Source organism: Wolffia australiana, chromosome 9 (assembly GCF_029677425.1).
Source record: "Wolffia australiana isolate 7733 chromosome 9, ASM2967742v1".
Lineage (NCBI taxonomy): Eukaryota > Viridiplantae > Streptophyta > Magnoliopsida > Alismatales > Araceae > Wolffia > Wolffia australiana.
Window position 1 is genome coordinate 1,915,533 of NC_135843.1, and position 16,304 is coordinate 1,931,836.

Consider the following 16,304-nt stretch of genomic DNA (forward strand, 5'->3'; position numbering starts at 1 on the left):
TGAGAGAATGAGAGAGAGAGAGGGATAGAGTGTGAGTGTGAGAATGAATGATAAAGTGAGAGAATGAGAGAGAGAGTGTGTGTGAGAATGAATGAGAAAGTGAGAGAGGGAGAGAAACAGAGTGAGAGGGAAACAGTGGTAATAAATCAGAGAGATAGAGAGTGAGAGAGTGGGGGAATGAGAGAGTGGGAATAAATCAGAGAGCTAGAGAGTGAGAGAATGAGAGAGTGGGAAAAAATCAGAGAGCTAGAGAGTGAGAGAATGAGGGAGCGGGAAAAAATCAGAGAGCTAGAGAGTAGGAAAAAAATCAGTGAGCTAGAGAGTGGGAAAAAACCAGAGAGCTAGAGAGTGAGAATGGGAGAGAATGATGGAGCCGGTATAAATCAGAGAGCTAGAGAGTGAGTGTGGGAGAGAATGATAGAGAGGGTGTAACTCAGAAGCTAAAGAGTGAGAAAGAAATTGAGAAGAGTGAGAGAGTGAGAGAGGGAGAGAATGGGGGAGTGAGAGAGGGAGAAAGTGAGGGAGTGAGAGAGGGAAAAGGAATGAGAGAGTTAATGAGAAAGAAAGAACAACCGAGTGAGAGAGTCTGAGAACAAGAAAGAATAATGGAGCGAGAGAGTGAGAGGGGAAGAGAGTGAGAGGTGGGGAGAATCAGAGAGTGGGAAGAAATAAGAGAGCTAGAGAGTAAGAAAGAAAGTGAGAAGAGTGACAGAATGTGAGAGCTAGAGAGAGTTTAAGAACCGATGAGAGAATGAGTGAGTGATTGAGGGAGGGAATGAGAGAGTGAAAAAGTGAGAGATGAAGAAAGTGAGAGAATGAGAATGAATGAAATAATTAGAGAGCAAAGAATGACGAAGTGAGGGAGTGAGAGAGCAAGAAAGAATAACATAGTGTGAGAGTGATATGGTAATAGAGAAAAGAATGAAGTTAGATCGAAAAATATTGAGAGAGGAAGAGAGTGAGAGCAAGAAAGATTGAAGGGAAAAATGATAGAGAGAAAGACTGAGAGAGTGCAAGAGTGAGAATGAGAGAAGGTATTTGAGAACAAGATAGTGAGAGAGTGATATGGTAATAGAGAAAATAATGAAGTTAAATCGAAAAATATTGAGAGAGGAAGAGAGTGAGAGCAAGAAAGATTGAAGGGAAAAATGATAGAGAGAAAGACTGAGAGAGTGCAAGGGTGGAAATGAGAGAAGTTATTTGAGAACAAGAGAGTGAGAGAGTGAGAAATATTGAGAGAGGGACTGAGTGTGGCTCAAAGACATGAACAGGAAGAGAAAGAGTTATAAAGAGATGAGCTGGTGAGATGGAGAGAGTAAATATAAAAATCATATTTCTAAATATTGCTCTGAAGATTGTTGATATATCTAGAGGATTATATACCGACGAACCAAGAAATCATGGATTCGATCTGTGCAAAGGTGTTGTTTTCGGCTTTCAGATCCGTATCTAACTTGATTTCCCACTACAGGATCGACCTTGAATCGCGTCGATCTAGCTGCCCTACCCATCCGAGTCCGTTTGAGTGCCCCCTCGTTCTTCTCCTCTTCTTCCTTCGAGTGTTGCTTCTAGCAGAGACGCGATGAAGAGAAAATGATATTTCTAAATATTGCTCTGAAGATTGTTGATATATCTAGAGGATTATATACCGACGAACCGAGAAATCATGGATTCGATCTGTGCAAAGGTGTTGTTTTCGGCTTTCAGATCCGTATCTAACTTGATTTCCCACTACAGGATCGACCTTGAATCGCGTCGATCTAGCTGCCCTACCCATCCGAGTCCGTTTGAGTGCCCCCTCGTTCTTCTCATCTTCTTCCTTCGAGTGTTGCTTCTAGCAGAGACGGGATGAAGAAAAAATCATATTTATAAATATTACTCTGAAGATTGTTGATATATCTAGAGGATTATATACCGACGAACCAAGAAATCATGGATTTGATCTGTGCAAAGGCGATGTTTTTGGTTTTCAGATCTGTGCCCAACTTAATTTCCTGCTACACGATCGAGTTTGAATACCGTCGATCAAGGCCCCAAAACAGCATTCTTTACTCCCTAAGAGCACATCCAAAAAATTCAATATAATAATTAGGACCACATGCAAGTTTTAAACAAGCCATTTTAATTATGCTTTAATCTGGGTATAATTAAAATTGAAATAACATGTATTATTCCGCAAAAGCATATTAAAAAAATACAATATAATAATTATCCTATGTCAATTTAGATATCGTTTAATATGGGTAGAATTAAAACTGAAATAGCATGTACGATTCGGTTAGAGCATATCCAAAAAATACGATATAATAATTAGCCCATGCCATTTTAATTATGATTTAATGTGTATAATTAAAACTGAAAATTTTGCTAAACTATAAATAGAGATTCAAACTGTTCTTCCCAAAACCCCTCCAAAAAACCTCAGCGATGCTCCTCTTCCATGGCGCTCTCCGGCGACTTCCGACGATCTTCCGGCGTTCAATCTCCTCGTCGATCGATCCGAAGCACCCCTGCAATCTGATGAAGCAAGATCCGATCGAAATCTGCGCTGATCTCTGGCTTCAATCCTTCTCCCGTCGCGATTTCCCCGTCGCGTTCGTCAATCTCACCGGCTTCCTCAAGAAATTCGATCTGTGGGTGCTCGCCTACCAGCGAGCATCCGCCCACTTCACCGGCTCCGCATACCCTCCAAGAAACGTGATCCACGTCCCAACCCTCCGTAATCTGCAATCCCTCCAAGAATCCGTCATCTCGGGAAGTTTTTCATGGGGATCCACATCTGATCTTCTGATCCGCGCCCCGAATGATGTCCCCAGCACGAAGATCATCTCCAAGAGGAAGCTCAAGCTCCTCGCCCGGGCCGCCGGGCCGCCTTTCCAAGACCACGTCGTCTCCGAGCTGCTCCTGCTCGTCCTTGAACCCATCTTCGAGCCGCGGTTCTCCTCCAGGAGCCACGCGTTTCGCCCCGGCCGGTCGCCTCACACTGTGATTCGAACCATCCGGAGTAACTTCGCCGGGTATCTCTGGTTCATCAGGGGGGATTTGAGTGCTGTTTCCGAGAGATTTGATCATGATCTGGTGATCAGATGCCTGGAGAAGGGGACTAAGGATCCTAAGATTTTGCGATTGATCCGTTCTGGGCTCAAGTTTTCTGCTGATCCGAAGCTGTTGGTCGATGGATTGGAGGAGAAGAGGAAGAAGAAGAGGAAGAAGAAGAAGAGGGTTTTGAAGGAGAACGAGCCGAAGCCTGATCCTTACTGGTTGCGGGTCTTCTTCAATTTCTCCCCTGATGAAGCTGCGCAGGTAATTCTTCAATGTCATCAATACTATTTCATGATTATGGCATCATCATAGTCTTCATCATAGCTTGTTATCATCACAATGTCATCTTTGTAGTTGAAAATGTGTAAATTGGCAATGATTGTTTTGTTGTCGTCATCCAATTGGAAAGGGGGATGATGGGAACAGATGAAAATTTGTCCTCTATTCATCTTCCTCTTCTAAATGATCAAAGGGATGACGAGTTGTCTTTGTCATTCGCCCACGAGTAGAATGATTGACAATGATGAAATCAATCTCGATGTTTAGAATTTCTCAGGACTTGTTGAGGTTTGAATTGATGTTGGTTGACAATTTGATCATTGATATCGATGTCAATGTTAGCTAGGGGAATTGGTGTTGATGGGCTTGATGATATTTTTTTACTAGACTTTACCTGACTTCCTGGATGACGTTGATGGACGTCGTCATCGGTCTTTGATATCCCGTCAACGTCAAGCTTTAGCTGTAAAGTTGTTAATCAACTAAAATCGGTCAACATTGACAGGGAGTTGACATCGACAGACGTCGTCAATTGTCTGTTATATCCTGACAACTCCAATGAGGGTCGTTCACATTTGTCGTTTGACAAGTATAAACTCTAGAAAATGACTGATGGTGCTGAAATTATGCATGATGATGACAAAAGTAGTCGTCCAACTCTATCATTGCAGGTGCCGAGCTACGGCGGGTGCGGCATCCTTAGTCCTCTCCTTCTCAACCTATGCCTAAATGAACTTGACGTGTGGATGGAGGAGAAGATTGTAAGCTACTTCAAACCGTCGAAGCTCGACTCCATCTGGAAGAACTCCCTGCGTGACGGCAGCCACAACCCGGCCTGGCCGGAGTTCGTCCCTGCCGCCGGTGGGAAGGAGAAGACCAAGCGAATGGACTACATCCGCCATGGCTCTCATTTCCTGGTCGGCATCCGGGGGCCCCGAGAAGATGCCGCAGAGCTCCGAAAGGAGATCATGGAGTTCTGCGAGGCCACATTCGGGAGACGCCCGGAGAACCAGAGCCTGCAAATCGAGCATGTCACCAGAGGAATTGAGTTCCTGGATCACGTCATCTCCAGGTAGGCGATCGTCAACTCTCCATGAATTTTTCGGTGGCTAGGTTACTGTTGATGGTTGATGAAGCTGGTTGATGCCATCCTACAATAGTAGCCGTCAACATAGTAAGTTTTTATTAGAAAGCATCAGATCCATGAACTTCGACATCAGTTGACAATGACATTGACTTGTATCATTGACAATGACGAATCTGCAGACAATGTCATTGTAAACGCTACACAGTCTAGGTCTTCGGGATGTAGTGAACCAGCTCTCTAGGTGGTTGGTTTCGACATCGTCAATGTCATCAACCCTCATTGACGATGACAGATGATGTCGCTGATGGTTTTCATACTGGTTGATAATGGCGCTGCCGTTGCCTTCAGTGGTTGACATTAAGACTGTATGGTATTAATGTGGCGTCAAATCATCAACAGTTTTTGAGATGACCAAACCTCAGTTGGTTGGTTGACATTTATTGACAGTTTGCCAATGATGTCGTTAATGTCGTCGTCACGATCAGCTGTACATACTTTTTCCTCAGTGTATTTGTTGACTAGGTCAATATGCGTTGACATGATTGACGGTTTACCTAACCTAAATGGAAACAAGTTTTCTGGCGGGCGATGACATTGACAGACTGTGTTATCTATCCGTCATTATGAACTTTGTCAACCTTTTCATCAATCACCCTCTAAAGTGTTTACGTCAGTGACCCATGACGTTGAGATTAGTATTTGCCATCACCATTGACAATGATGATTCATCATCATCTCTTTGTTAATCTCTCTCAGATGGTGTGATGATGATTGATAGGGACAATGATGGGTTTTTGAATGATAAAATTTTTATTTGTTGTCCTCAAACACTAGTTGCAGCCACAATTGAGATTAATGAGTGCTGAATCCTTTCTCCAGGCGAGTGATTTATCCGAACCTCCGTTACACCGGCTCGGGGGGGAAGATTGTCAGCCAGAAGGGAGTAGGCACATTGCTCTCCGTCTCTGCTAGCCTGGAGAGATGCATCCGCCATTTTAGAAATCTGGAGCTGGTGAAGGGGGACAAGGACCCGGAGCCTCTGCCATGCTCGCCGATGCTCTACTCCGGCCAGGCCCACACCAACGCACAGATGAACAAGCTCCTGGAGACGCTAGCCGACTGGTTCCGCTATGCGGACAACAGGAAGAAGGTGGTTGGATTCTGTGCTTACGTCGTACGCAGCTCAATTGCCAAGCTCTACGCTGCCCGCTACCGGCTCAAATCACGGGCCAAGGTCTACGGGCTCAGCGGCAGGGATTTACGGAGGCCGCTGCGGGAGTCGACGACGGGAAGGGCAGCACCGGAGTTCTCCGATCTGCTGAGGATGGGACTGGTGGACGCGATTGAAGGGGTGCAGTTCTCTCGGTTCTCGCTGATCCCCACCTGTGACTACGCGCCGTTCCCCAGGAACTGGGTGCCGCATCACGAACGGGTGCTGGACGAGCTTCTCAGATTGCAGAATCCGAAAGTCTTGGGAGAGCTTATGGGATCCGGTTTTGGGGGAAGGAGGTTGCCCCTGGATGAAATGTCGAGGATTGTCTGGTCGGTCAAGGTCAACGGTCAACAGAGAAGAGCCCTAACCCAAGGACCAGGGCCCGCCATAGAATCTTGCTGATCCAAGCTTGGTCTAGTAAGCGGATCATCTGTTCATTTCAGGAATCTGGAAGCTGTTCTGTACAAGTTTTTTGATCATGGTGGGGGGTTTTCCGCTTTGGGTATTTATCGGAGGGCTTGTCGATAATGGTGGAATCTCAGTCATCCAAGGATGGGTAAGCGAATTATTTATTCTCTTTATTCATTTGAAAGCTGCTTTAAATAAGATTTTGAGCTTATACATCATCTCCTTGGTGAATTTCTATCAGATGGTCATAAGTGGACACGTTGATGGCTGTGGGATGGATCTAATCCATGCTCAGGTAAGCATATCACATTCAATTATTGTCTTTTATTGATTAGAAAGCATCCTTGTACAGGATTCTGATCTTAGTGATCTTAATCAGACGGGTATGAAGTGGCTCATTGACGGCCATGGAATCTCGTTCATTCGAGCTCGGTTAGGAATTTAGATGCTTTGTTCATCAGAAAGCTACTTTAGATAAGATCTTGATCTTACTCGTCATCTCCTTAGTGGATATCAATCAGAGGGCTCTAACGTGGGAGCATAGATGGCAGAGAAATCTCGTCCATCCAAAATCCTGTTAACAGAGCATTTACTTATTTAGTATATTCATGAACAATCACATATCTGCTTGAAACAAGATTGTCGGCCGGATTGATGGCTGTAATGTGGGCACGTCAATGCGGGTAGAATCTCGCTGATCCGATTCTCGGGTAAACATATCATTTACTTATTTTATTTATCAGAAAGCTATTTGAAAAACATTCTGACCTCGGTGCTCTTCTCAGCCTTGGATCTCTATCAGACTGTTATAAAGTTGAATTTCGCTGAATCAAGCTCTGGTGAGATTATCAATTTTTTGGAAAGCTGCTTGAAAGAAGATTGTGATAATAGTTCTTTTCTCAGTCATGGATATTTGATTGGATGACCATGAAGTGGGCACGTCAGCACCTGGGAATTTCTTTGATCTAATCTTGGGGTAGTGTAAATCATTCGTTTATTTTATTTATCACAAAGCTCAATTAAACTGGATCATGATCTTTTTCTGCTTCTCCGCTGTAAATCGATGATGTTGAATCTCACTGATTCGAGATAAAGCAGGCGAATTGTCGAATCGGGCGAGTATTCGGCACTTAGAAGCAGTAACTTTGCAGAAGAAAACATTTGAGACAAATTACAAGAACATGAAAGGAGAAGAAAAAAAGTTCTCTCACTAGGGATGATCGTGTGGTGCAGCACGGATTTTCGACTGCGGCAGACCCCTTGTGCAGTGAGCAGGCAGTTATGGGAGGCAAATCGGCATCTCATGACGAACAAAAGCTTATGAGCAGCTGTATTTATTAGTTTTTACAAAACATTAAATTTATAATTTTACAGTCTCATAGATGCTCTATTTATATAGTATATTTACTGTGAATTTATTTTTGAAACAATCTTGATATTAAATTAAACTTCAATAATGCTAAAAATCAGTTGAAAAGGGATATGAAAGTGAAAAAGACATACATTACTTTGCATATATAAAATGGAAAAAAGATTAAAAAATAGATTCTGTATATCAAATATTAAAAATGAAAAAGATTCAATAAATTTTTCAAAATTGATGCATTTTAGAAGTATAGAATGATGTGTGATGAGTTGATGTAGTTGCCGAGGTAATTGATGAAATTTTAAATATGTATTGCAAATGAAGTTGTTTCAATATATTTTTGAAATCTCTATCAATTCATCTATGCAATTTGTATGATGTGTAATGGGTTAAATTGGTTGTTATATCTCTTATTCAGATTCCAAAGATCGTCAAAATAAAGTTTTTTGTTCAAATTACCAACAAATGGATGTTTTTGGTTGTCTTGCATCAACAAGTCATGAGTGCATATATGGTTGATTTTCTTTAAGAAAACAATAATAGTTTCCAGCCAATCCACTATAAGGTCCTCTTTGCTAGCCTTGTCCTTCCACTTTGGGAGTTATTGATGTTTAACCAACTACCTTATAAAATCATCAGCACTTCAATATAATTAGTAGCTTAATTCTCGCTATTGTCGACCTGGAGTGCTTCTGGTTGATGATTGCACGACCAACAAATGTAAATTGCTTTGAGGGTGCACTAGTCACAGACACCAATAAGTATTCTTTTGTAATCCTTGCTAACCCAAGATACGTGTTTTTTCATGTTATCTTTCACCATTACAATGATTTTTTCCCCTTCATTGGAGTGAGTTATTGTACACATTTAAACATCAAGCACTACATTGAAAAAGTCTTGAGCCATTCAAGATGAACAAAAACCTCAAGAAGGAACTGCCCCATGAGTGTGTGCACATAAAATGTGACATTGTTCCGATCGTCTGGGATCAGTTAACCATAAATTTCATGGAGGGACCAACCAGTGTATGAGTGTTGTAGGCCTAGTAAGTGAGGGTTTGTGTATACTTATGTCAGGTTTGTTAAGCTTGATTAACTTCCTGAAATGATCATTCCATGCAATCGTTTTAACAATGGATATCCTCTTGAACTTCTTTAATCCTCCTTAAATACCTAGTTGATCTTCTCACCATCCGATCACGCTTAAGGGAGAGGTTTTCATAAGGTGAGAAGAAAGCACGATGTTACCCTTCAGATAGTGGATACGAAACATGATATTGGATAATGACATTGATAAGTATCTCATTCAAATTTTCAATATCGATGGTGAATTATTAATCTGTAACATCCGATAATGAACATAGAACAACGAACTCAAAATTTGCACTTTGCATTTTTGTCAATTATCATGTTTAGGCTTGATAACACGTATATATAATTATTTTAATGCATAAAACATGTAAATTTCATAGTACTAGCTCAAGCCTATGTGATTAAAACAAATTAGAGTGATATTGGAATGTTTTGGATTTAGTGGTATATTTTGGGACTTTTGACATCATATTCTTAGAGAACTTAATTTTATGATACAAAAATAATTACTGATTATAGGACTTTTTGGCATTATATTCATGGATATATGAAAGGATTTTTAGGGATTCTTAAAGGATTTCTTGGAATTATATTCATGGAGATATTAACTTTATAAGTCCAATAAATATGACTTAGGATTTATTTAAGGGAGATATCAACTGTTAGAAAAAAATGATGGAGCGACTACAACACGGATGAGGAGAGATAAAACTTAATCAAATTGACATCTATGATTTCTCCAAATGCACATTTTGATATCTTACAATCTAAAAGGCCAATACGTCTAAAATTGTGAGGGTATCTTCATTTTTATCCTCTATTTAGATTCATGCCTCGGCTTTATAAACTGAGGAATGGATCTTTGTAAAAACCCTAGACTTGTTTCCTACGTTTGTGGTTTGATTGAAAGAGCATGGGTTTCTAACATCCATCAAGTTTATTCTTGGTTTCTTTGGTGTTTGAGAAGAGGCAACATATATGATGGCGATCTCACCTGCACTCCCAAATTGCCATCTTGGTAGAACATTAGGATCCACTGTAAGCATTGTTGACTTACATTGGTTCTTTTCATCATCGACATGTTCTTAGATACATCAATTCATCACATCTTACCCTCGCACCTTTATATCATGTGTTAAACCTTTTATGCAGTTGTGTCGTCATCATCTTACAGACATCATGCTTCAGCAAATCATTCTTTCATCACATCATTTTTAATCTACTTACATTATTATCACGTTATCACCATTTTCCTTCATATTTCACTCACTCTTGTAACATCATTCCTATCAGTATCCCGTATCTAATAAAATTATCTTAATCTTATTAATAACTATCACCTCTTCGCACCTTTTCCTTGTGGAGACGATTTTAATGTTCTACGTGGAGATGATCTGTGCTCATCATAAGCTAAATTTATTTACATGAGTACAAGTTTATATTTTTGTTTATTTAACTCAAAAATTCCAATGACAAATCAAAACACTGATTGTGGGCATATTGATATTGGATTTTTTGGTAAAACAATGTTTAATGGATACTATTGGCAAAGTGGCGAGGGGAGAGGGTGACAAGCAGTTGTGACGGTGAGGCTAAGAGCAGAAAGTGGAGAGGTGACATGCAATGAGTGATGGTGTCATGGTGAGAAATCCAACTTTGACAGCTAAGGAAATTACAAAGATGGTGATCTGATTGTGACATGTAGGCGACTGGTGATGAGAGTGAGGTGACCAGTAGTGACGGTGAGTTTAGGGATGATCAATGATGAAATGGGTGTCGGTGTGAGGGTGAGGCCACATTCAATGAGTGGATGTGAGGAAAACACATGCTGTGAGGTCGTGAGGTGATAGATGATGAGCGGTAGTAAAGAAATTGGTGACGAGGAACTGTGATGCAACTGGGCAACATGTAACAGATGGTGAATGAAAGCTGACTTTTGTCACGCAAAGTTTACTGTATTTCTTCATACTTTTGTTTTATCTATGATTTGATCAATGAAAATTTCATATCTAATTTTAATGTCCTTTTAATTTAAATTTGTATAGTAGGAGCGAGGTCATCTCCACAGGGATCGGTCTCTAGATATGAATTTAATAATTGAGTTATAGTTAAGGAGGAGTAATAATAGTAATAAAGATAGTGAATATGATATGTGATAAGTAATTAATAGGTGGAGGAAATATTAAATCAATGAGAGGGCAAAGATAAGGTGTAATAGTAATGAAGGGTAAATGATGTTAGATAGAACTAGAGATGAGATAGAGAATATAATATATTATTTATATCTTTTTATAAACGCTAGAGTTAATAAAAGAGGTAAGATATTTGAGATGGAGTAATGGTATTATAGTTTTAAGTGATGTTAATTTAGGTAGTGGAAGACGTATATAAGATTAGTGAGGTCTATAGAACAATGAAATACTATTAATAGGACAACGATTTACGTATTTAATCAATAATAAGTCATACGTAAGCTAGGAGATAGAGATAATGATAATAAGAACTCAATACCTGCCCAAGAATATTCAAAAGGTCACCTTTAGTGCCCTGATTTGGGCGGTTGAGAATGGGGGCACCGTTCACCGCCCACTTGACTTCGGCTTGCGTCTTAACTGCCCTCCTCTGTGCTGGCATACCTTTGGTGTATCCTAGACCTTCCTGGGTGTCTTCTTGAGCCAGACCCACCACCCTAGAGCTGTCATCATCTCTAATTCGGTCAGATGAGCCTGAGAAGGGTCCTCCACCGTCTCTTCAGATTTGGATCCCAAGATAGACAAATTGGGGGTTGTCAAGCCCTTTTATGGGCAAGGGAAGGACCTCCCATGGCCATTGATGTAGTGGGGCGGCCTCAGGGGGGTCCTCCCAGGTTGCTAGATTACCCTGGTGGCCCCCTCTCTCGCTGTCCGATTTCCTTCATATGAGGTCTGACAACTGCGATTAAATCACAACCATGGAGCCCTTTAACCTTGGTGCACCCACGTTGATGACATGCATTATTAGTAGCTTAATCTGATCATATTTACATGTTTATTTGCATTACATCAATCATATAAGCATGTCATCAAGCTTAAAATGATTAAATTTATTTTTGGAATGATATTCTAAAATTTTTACATTTTTACGTCTTTTGTAGATTTTTTGACATCAAATACTGAAATAACATAATTTTTAAAGTCAGAATACTGATTTTCTAGAATTGTTCGACATTAATTTTGTAAATATATGGTTTTTCAAAGTCTAAGTACATATTAATTTATATTTTGGGCCTTTATTTTATTTAATATAATTTTTAGTTACATATTTTAAGTCTTTTATTTTCGCGAAGCCACGTGTCCCCGTTTGATTCATCGAATAGCAACCAATGGTGATATAGGATAATGATTGGCAACAACCAATCATTAAGCTGGTTAATGCTTGGCGTTAACCAATCATTTAACTAACCTATTGGGCATCGTGATTAGCGATGCCATATTGGCATTTAAAACGAACCAATTTTCTTTTTACCTTTTTCTAGCACAGGATGAGATGGTCCAATAAAAGAAGGGGCACATTGTCTTTTTCTACAAAGTGACATGTGGCGTGACAAGAGCCGTTGATTGCAGATGACAAGGAATAACCTCTACCAATCATTGCATTAAATGTTAGGATGAGACAAAAACCTAACTGAATGAAGGGACGACGGCTGACTTGGATGAGGAGAGAGAAATATTTGAATTAAATCACCAGCTGACTTCCAGACTTGATATCTGATGATCCAGAACTTGAATGGAGCTATCATTTTAAGGGCAACTTTGTCTTTCTGTCCTCTATCCATCAATATGGTTGGATCTATAAACTGACCCCCGATCTTTGTAAAAAACATCTTTTAGTGACATGTGGCGTGACAAGAGCTGTTAATTGCGGATGACAAGGAATAATCATTGCATTAAATGTCATGATGAGACAAAAACCTAACTGAATGAAGGGACGACGGCTAGCTTGTATGAGGAGAGAGAAATATTTAAATTAAATCAACAGCTGACTTCCAGACTTGATATCTGAGGATCCAAAACTCGAATGGGGCTATAATTTTAAGGGAAACTTTGTCTTTCTGTCCTCTATCCATCGATATGGTTGGATCTATAAATTGACCCCCGATCTATGTAAAAAACATCTTTAAGAGGCAGATTGAAAGAAAGTAAAGTATTGAAGGTCCATCAAGTGTTCCTTGGTGTCTTTAGTGCTTATAGAGGTTCAACATAGAAGTGGGGAGGTTGATCTACATCAGGAAGACACCTAGATCTCGATAGAATATAGGGATCAAAGGTTAGTCTCTTGCCTTAGATTGAGTTTTCTCCAACACACGTAGTGCGTTCATCTTCATCATCCGTCACCTCTACCTATCACCATCACTTATCCTCTTCCATTGTCTTCCATTATCATCCTTATCCAACATCCACTCTCATCCATTTCATGCTCCCTCCTAAACCAATACGATCTCATCGTCGATCTCCCTCTTTTCCTTTTAGAAAATGCTATCACCATATCTCATTTTTACCATCATTCAACCTTATTCTCACTTTCTCCATTATTGTATCAACTAGCATTTATGTCATTACCACCACCTCTGTCACAATCCTGTCTCGTCTCATGCCACCTTTCACATCCTTCTCGATCATCTTGTCTAACTCAACCATTCCTACTAGAATTAACACATAATCTTCTCATATTCTTAAATTCATCCAATCGCGAGAGTTTCTTCCCTAACATCCATTCCCTGTGGAGATGACCCTTACTCGTCTCTATCTTACTAAATTATTTACGATTATAGGTTTATAAATTTTATTGACTATAATCAAATTTTTAACATCATATTTCAACCGTAATTTTGAGTTTCAGTTATCCATAAACTTATATCGACATTATTTATCATTCTATACTTAAAGTATTAATTATTTTTTCTCCATCCAAAAAATGTTTTCTGTTACCGATATTTGGATTCAATAACATTAGTCTTCCTATATTTTTAGGTTGAAAGATATTTGTTATCTAGTAATGGATATTGGATACAGATATCATCAATATGAGATTGGAAGATAAGGACATGCAAGGAAAGCTAGTATGAGTACCTAAAATGGGCGTGGGCTGGACACGAGAGTCATCTTGGATGTGAGATGTAGCTTGGACATTTTCAAAAAAGTCCGTATAACTAAGAGTATCCACAAAAATCCATAGACATTTTGTGTGACCTTCTAGGCCTTTGTATCAATATTTGTATCAATATAGCAAGTACATTTATTTACTGAATAAAATATTGGCCAACTTTAATATTTTTTAGTAAATGATTTATTAAACTTAACCTAATAGATTTAGTTGCCAGGATGTGGGGGAGCAAGCTACACCTTGTGCTCTAGAAGATACATTGTATTCATGAACTCCCTTGTAGAACCTTTACCATCATTGGTTACCATATAAAAATAATCCTTCAATCAGGAAAGCCTCCCAATTGAATTAGGATATGGTTAACCATTAAACACAAATATATAAATCCAGTGAATATTGATGTGCAACAGAAATCATTGGGGAACCTGTTATCCAAGATCTCCAGTACCTTGGCTAGGGAATTAAATGCATCTTCTTCCTTGAATTAATAACCTTTCATACCGAGGGTGGAAGACCCCACCTTGATCATCCAATCTTGTGGACTTATCACTATATATGACGTTCAAATATTTCAAATCTTACTATTACGGATTCATACGTCACATTTAAAAGATAATCATCATCTATAATGTCTTTGTCTCAGATATTAGGACCAACAACACAACAAAGCATGCGTGAACCTGATAAACAAGGAAGTATAGTATTATTCATGGATTCATGAAGTTCAATTCAATGAAATCTTTCCCTAAAGAGCACCCACCATTCGTTACTAGTGTCTCTAAACTAAGGCCTACATGATTAACCATACTTATCATATGAGTAGGATTAGACGACTTTTTTATGAATATTTTGATGTCTATTGTAGGTATCCTTTGAATGTGAATATTTAGATTTAATTTTTGAAGATTAGTGATCCCTATACTATAATCTCAACACAATTCACTTTGTCGTTGCATATATTGATGTAATTATTACATACATCACTGTAGAATAATAATGAATACACATTGATTTCAATGAGCTTAATTATGGCATAGAATTTGGATTGACTTGAAGGCCATGTAATATCCATAAAATTGATCATATTCAGTTTCACAAGCATTTCAGATAATATCCCATGGAGATGATACACTTAATTGAAAAGGGTTACATCTTGAATCCTTTGCGACCTAATCCAATGTCTCATTATTGCTTTGAGGATGACAATGGTTTCCCCTGTTGTCAAGCAGGGTAAGTAGCCCTTATCATTGTCGATGAAACAACCTCCATTAGTTCCCATTCCTTATCAGTAAATAACTGTTTTTTAACATGTTTGATGTCATTATGTTGAGAATATCTTGTTGTGATCACCGTTAATTATTTGTATAAAATCAATGACTGATAATTTAATCTACATTTTTATATGATGCAAAACTTTTTAAATCATTAGTCCCTGCAAGTGGGCATTACAATGTATACAATCAGTATTCAAAATTTGGGCCTCGATAATTTTTTTTATTTCACATCCCATTCTCATTATAAATTGAATATAATCATTGTGCTGGTTTAAGTGTGCACGATATATAGTTTTATTTTAGTTAGTAATATAGTTTCTCAATTAATGTTTCCAAATACCCAAATATTTTAAGGCATTTGTATATATATTGTTTTAAAAAAATTATCCTAATGGTTTTTATGTCCTCAAATACTCGTAATTTTAGAGATTTATGGAAATTTTTTTATCTAATATATAAATGTAGATCATAATAGGATTAGAATCACATTAATAAATCAGATTCAAATGTTGGCATAGATCGCCAAAGTTTATAAATATTTGAGGACATTGTTATTTTTTATTAATGAATTACCAGCAAAAGTTAACTATTTATTTATTAATTATATCATAGTCGTATTAGTTTAAATGTTGGATTAGATAAGTTGACTCAGAGTGCACAAAAAAATTGCTGGTAATTTTAATCCAACTATCAAACAATTAATAAATAAACTGTTAAATTTTAGTTCTTTAATCTAGCTCAAAACTTAGAGCTTGTTTTCATATCCTCTCAGATATTCAGTACTGTCTTGAATTATTTGTCACAGCTTCGAAAGCCAGTAATATTTTTTATATACATGGATGAATAATTTGTCACAGCTTCAAAAGCTAGTAAAGTTTTTTCATACATGGATGATTTTAGACTATAGACAACTCTTAGAAGGATTGCTGGTAATTTTTATCCTACTTCAATATACTTAATGACTAGAGAGTTAAATTTAAGTAACTTTAATCCATCTCAAAACTTAAATCTTGTTTCCACATCCCCCCTTAAATTCAGCACTTTCCTAATTATTTATATCAGCTTCAAAAAGCCAGCAGTTTTATTTGTCTTTTTGTTCATAGATAACTGTAGAAGAAGGTTGCAGGTAATTCTATCTACTCAGATATGTTTATTAACTAAAAAATAAAATGTTAGTTATTTTACTCCATCTCAAAACTTAATGCTCGTCTCTATATCCCCCCAGAAATTAAGTTCTATCTTGAATTATTTTTCACAGCTTCAAAAGTCCAGAAAAGTAGTATATGTTTGTCTCTATATCCCAAATTTTAAATTATAGATAACTATAGAATAAGTATTGCTGGTAATTTTAATCCTGCTTAGGTAAAGGTAATTAGTAAATTAAATTTTACTCCTTAAGCGA

The 16,304-nt window shown here is 38.3% G+C and overlaps 1 protein-coding gene and 1 long non-coding RNA gene across 7 annotated transcripts; one reads left to right on the top strand and one right to left on the bottom strand.

Annotated features, from left to right (window-relative positions):
• Window positions 1–1,330: 1,330 nt before the first annotated feature.
• Window positions 1,331–7,315, bottom strand: LOC144707880 (uncharacterized). Its single transcript, XR_013582570.1, has 4 exons — window positions 7,241–7,315; window positions 1,924–2,055; window positions 1,658–1,834; window positions 1,331–1,568 (listed from the first exon to the last, which is right to left on the bottom strand). It is a non-coding gene; the product is annotated as an uncharacterized LOC144707880 (long non-coding RNA).
• On the top strand, window positions 2,419–7,430 carry NMAT1 (Intron maturase, type II family protein). 6 transcript variants are annotated; one of them, XM_078581134.1, is made up of 9 exons: window positions 2,419–3,303; window positions 3,993–4,393; window positions 5,288–6,177; window positions 6,271–6,324; window positions 6,409–6,461; window positions 6,537–6,739; window positions 6,815–6,868; window positions 6,933–7,005; window positions 7,128–7,430. In XM_078581134.1, exons 1-3 carry the CDS (start codon window positions 2,428–2,430, stop codon window positions 6,021–6,023), a joined length of 2,013 nt encoding a protein of 670 aa, XP_078437260.1. In that variant the 5' UTR covers window positions 2,419–2,427; the 3' UTR covers window positions 6,024–6,177; window positions 6,271–6,324; window positions 6,409–6,461; window positions 6,537–6,739; window positions 6,815–6,868; window positions 6,933–7,005; window positions 7,128–7,430. The 6 variants fall into 6 exon arrangements, with proteins under 6 accessions (XP_078437260.1, XP_078437258.1, XP_078437257.1 ...); XM_078581132.1 differs by having other exon boundaries at window positions 6,271–6,461; XM_078581131.1 differs by having other exon boundaries at window positions 6,409–6,739.
• The last annotated feature ends 8,874 nt before the right edge of the window (window positions 7,431–16,304 follow it).

Bases quoted from the DNA above. Each gene is read 5' to 3' on its own strand.
- NMAT1 (XM_078581130.1), top strand. From the start codon at position 2,428: ATGCTCCTCTTCCATGGCGCTCTCCGGCGACTTCCGACGATCTTCCGG. The intron at 3,304-3,992 runs GTAATTCTTCAA...CTATCATTGCAG, and splicing joins CCCCTGATGAAGCTGCGCAG to GTGCCGAGCTACGGCGGGTG. The intron at 4,394-5,287 runs GTAGGCGATCGT...TCCTTTCTCCAG, and splicing joins CTGGATCACGTCATCTCCAG to GCGAGTGATTTATCCGAACC.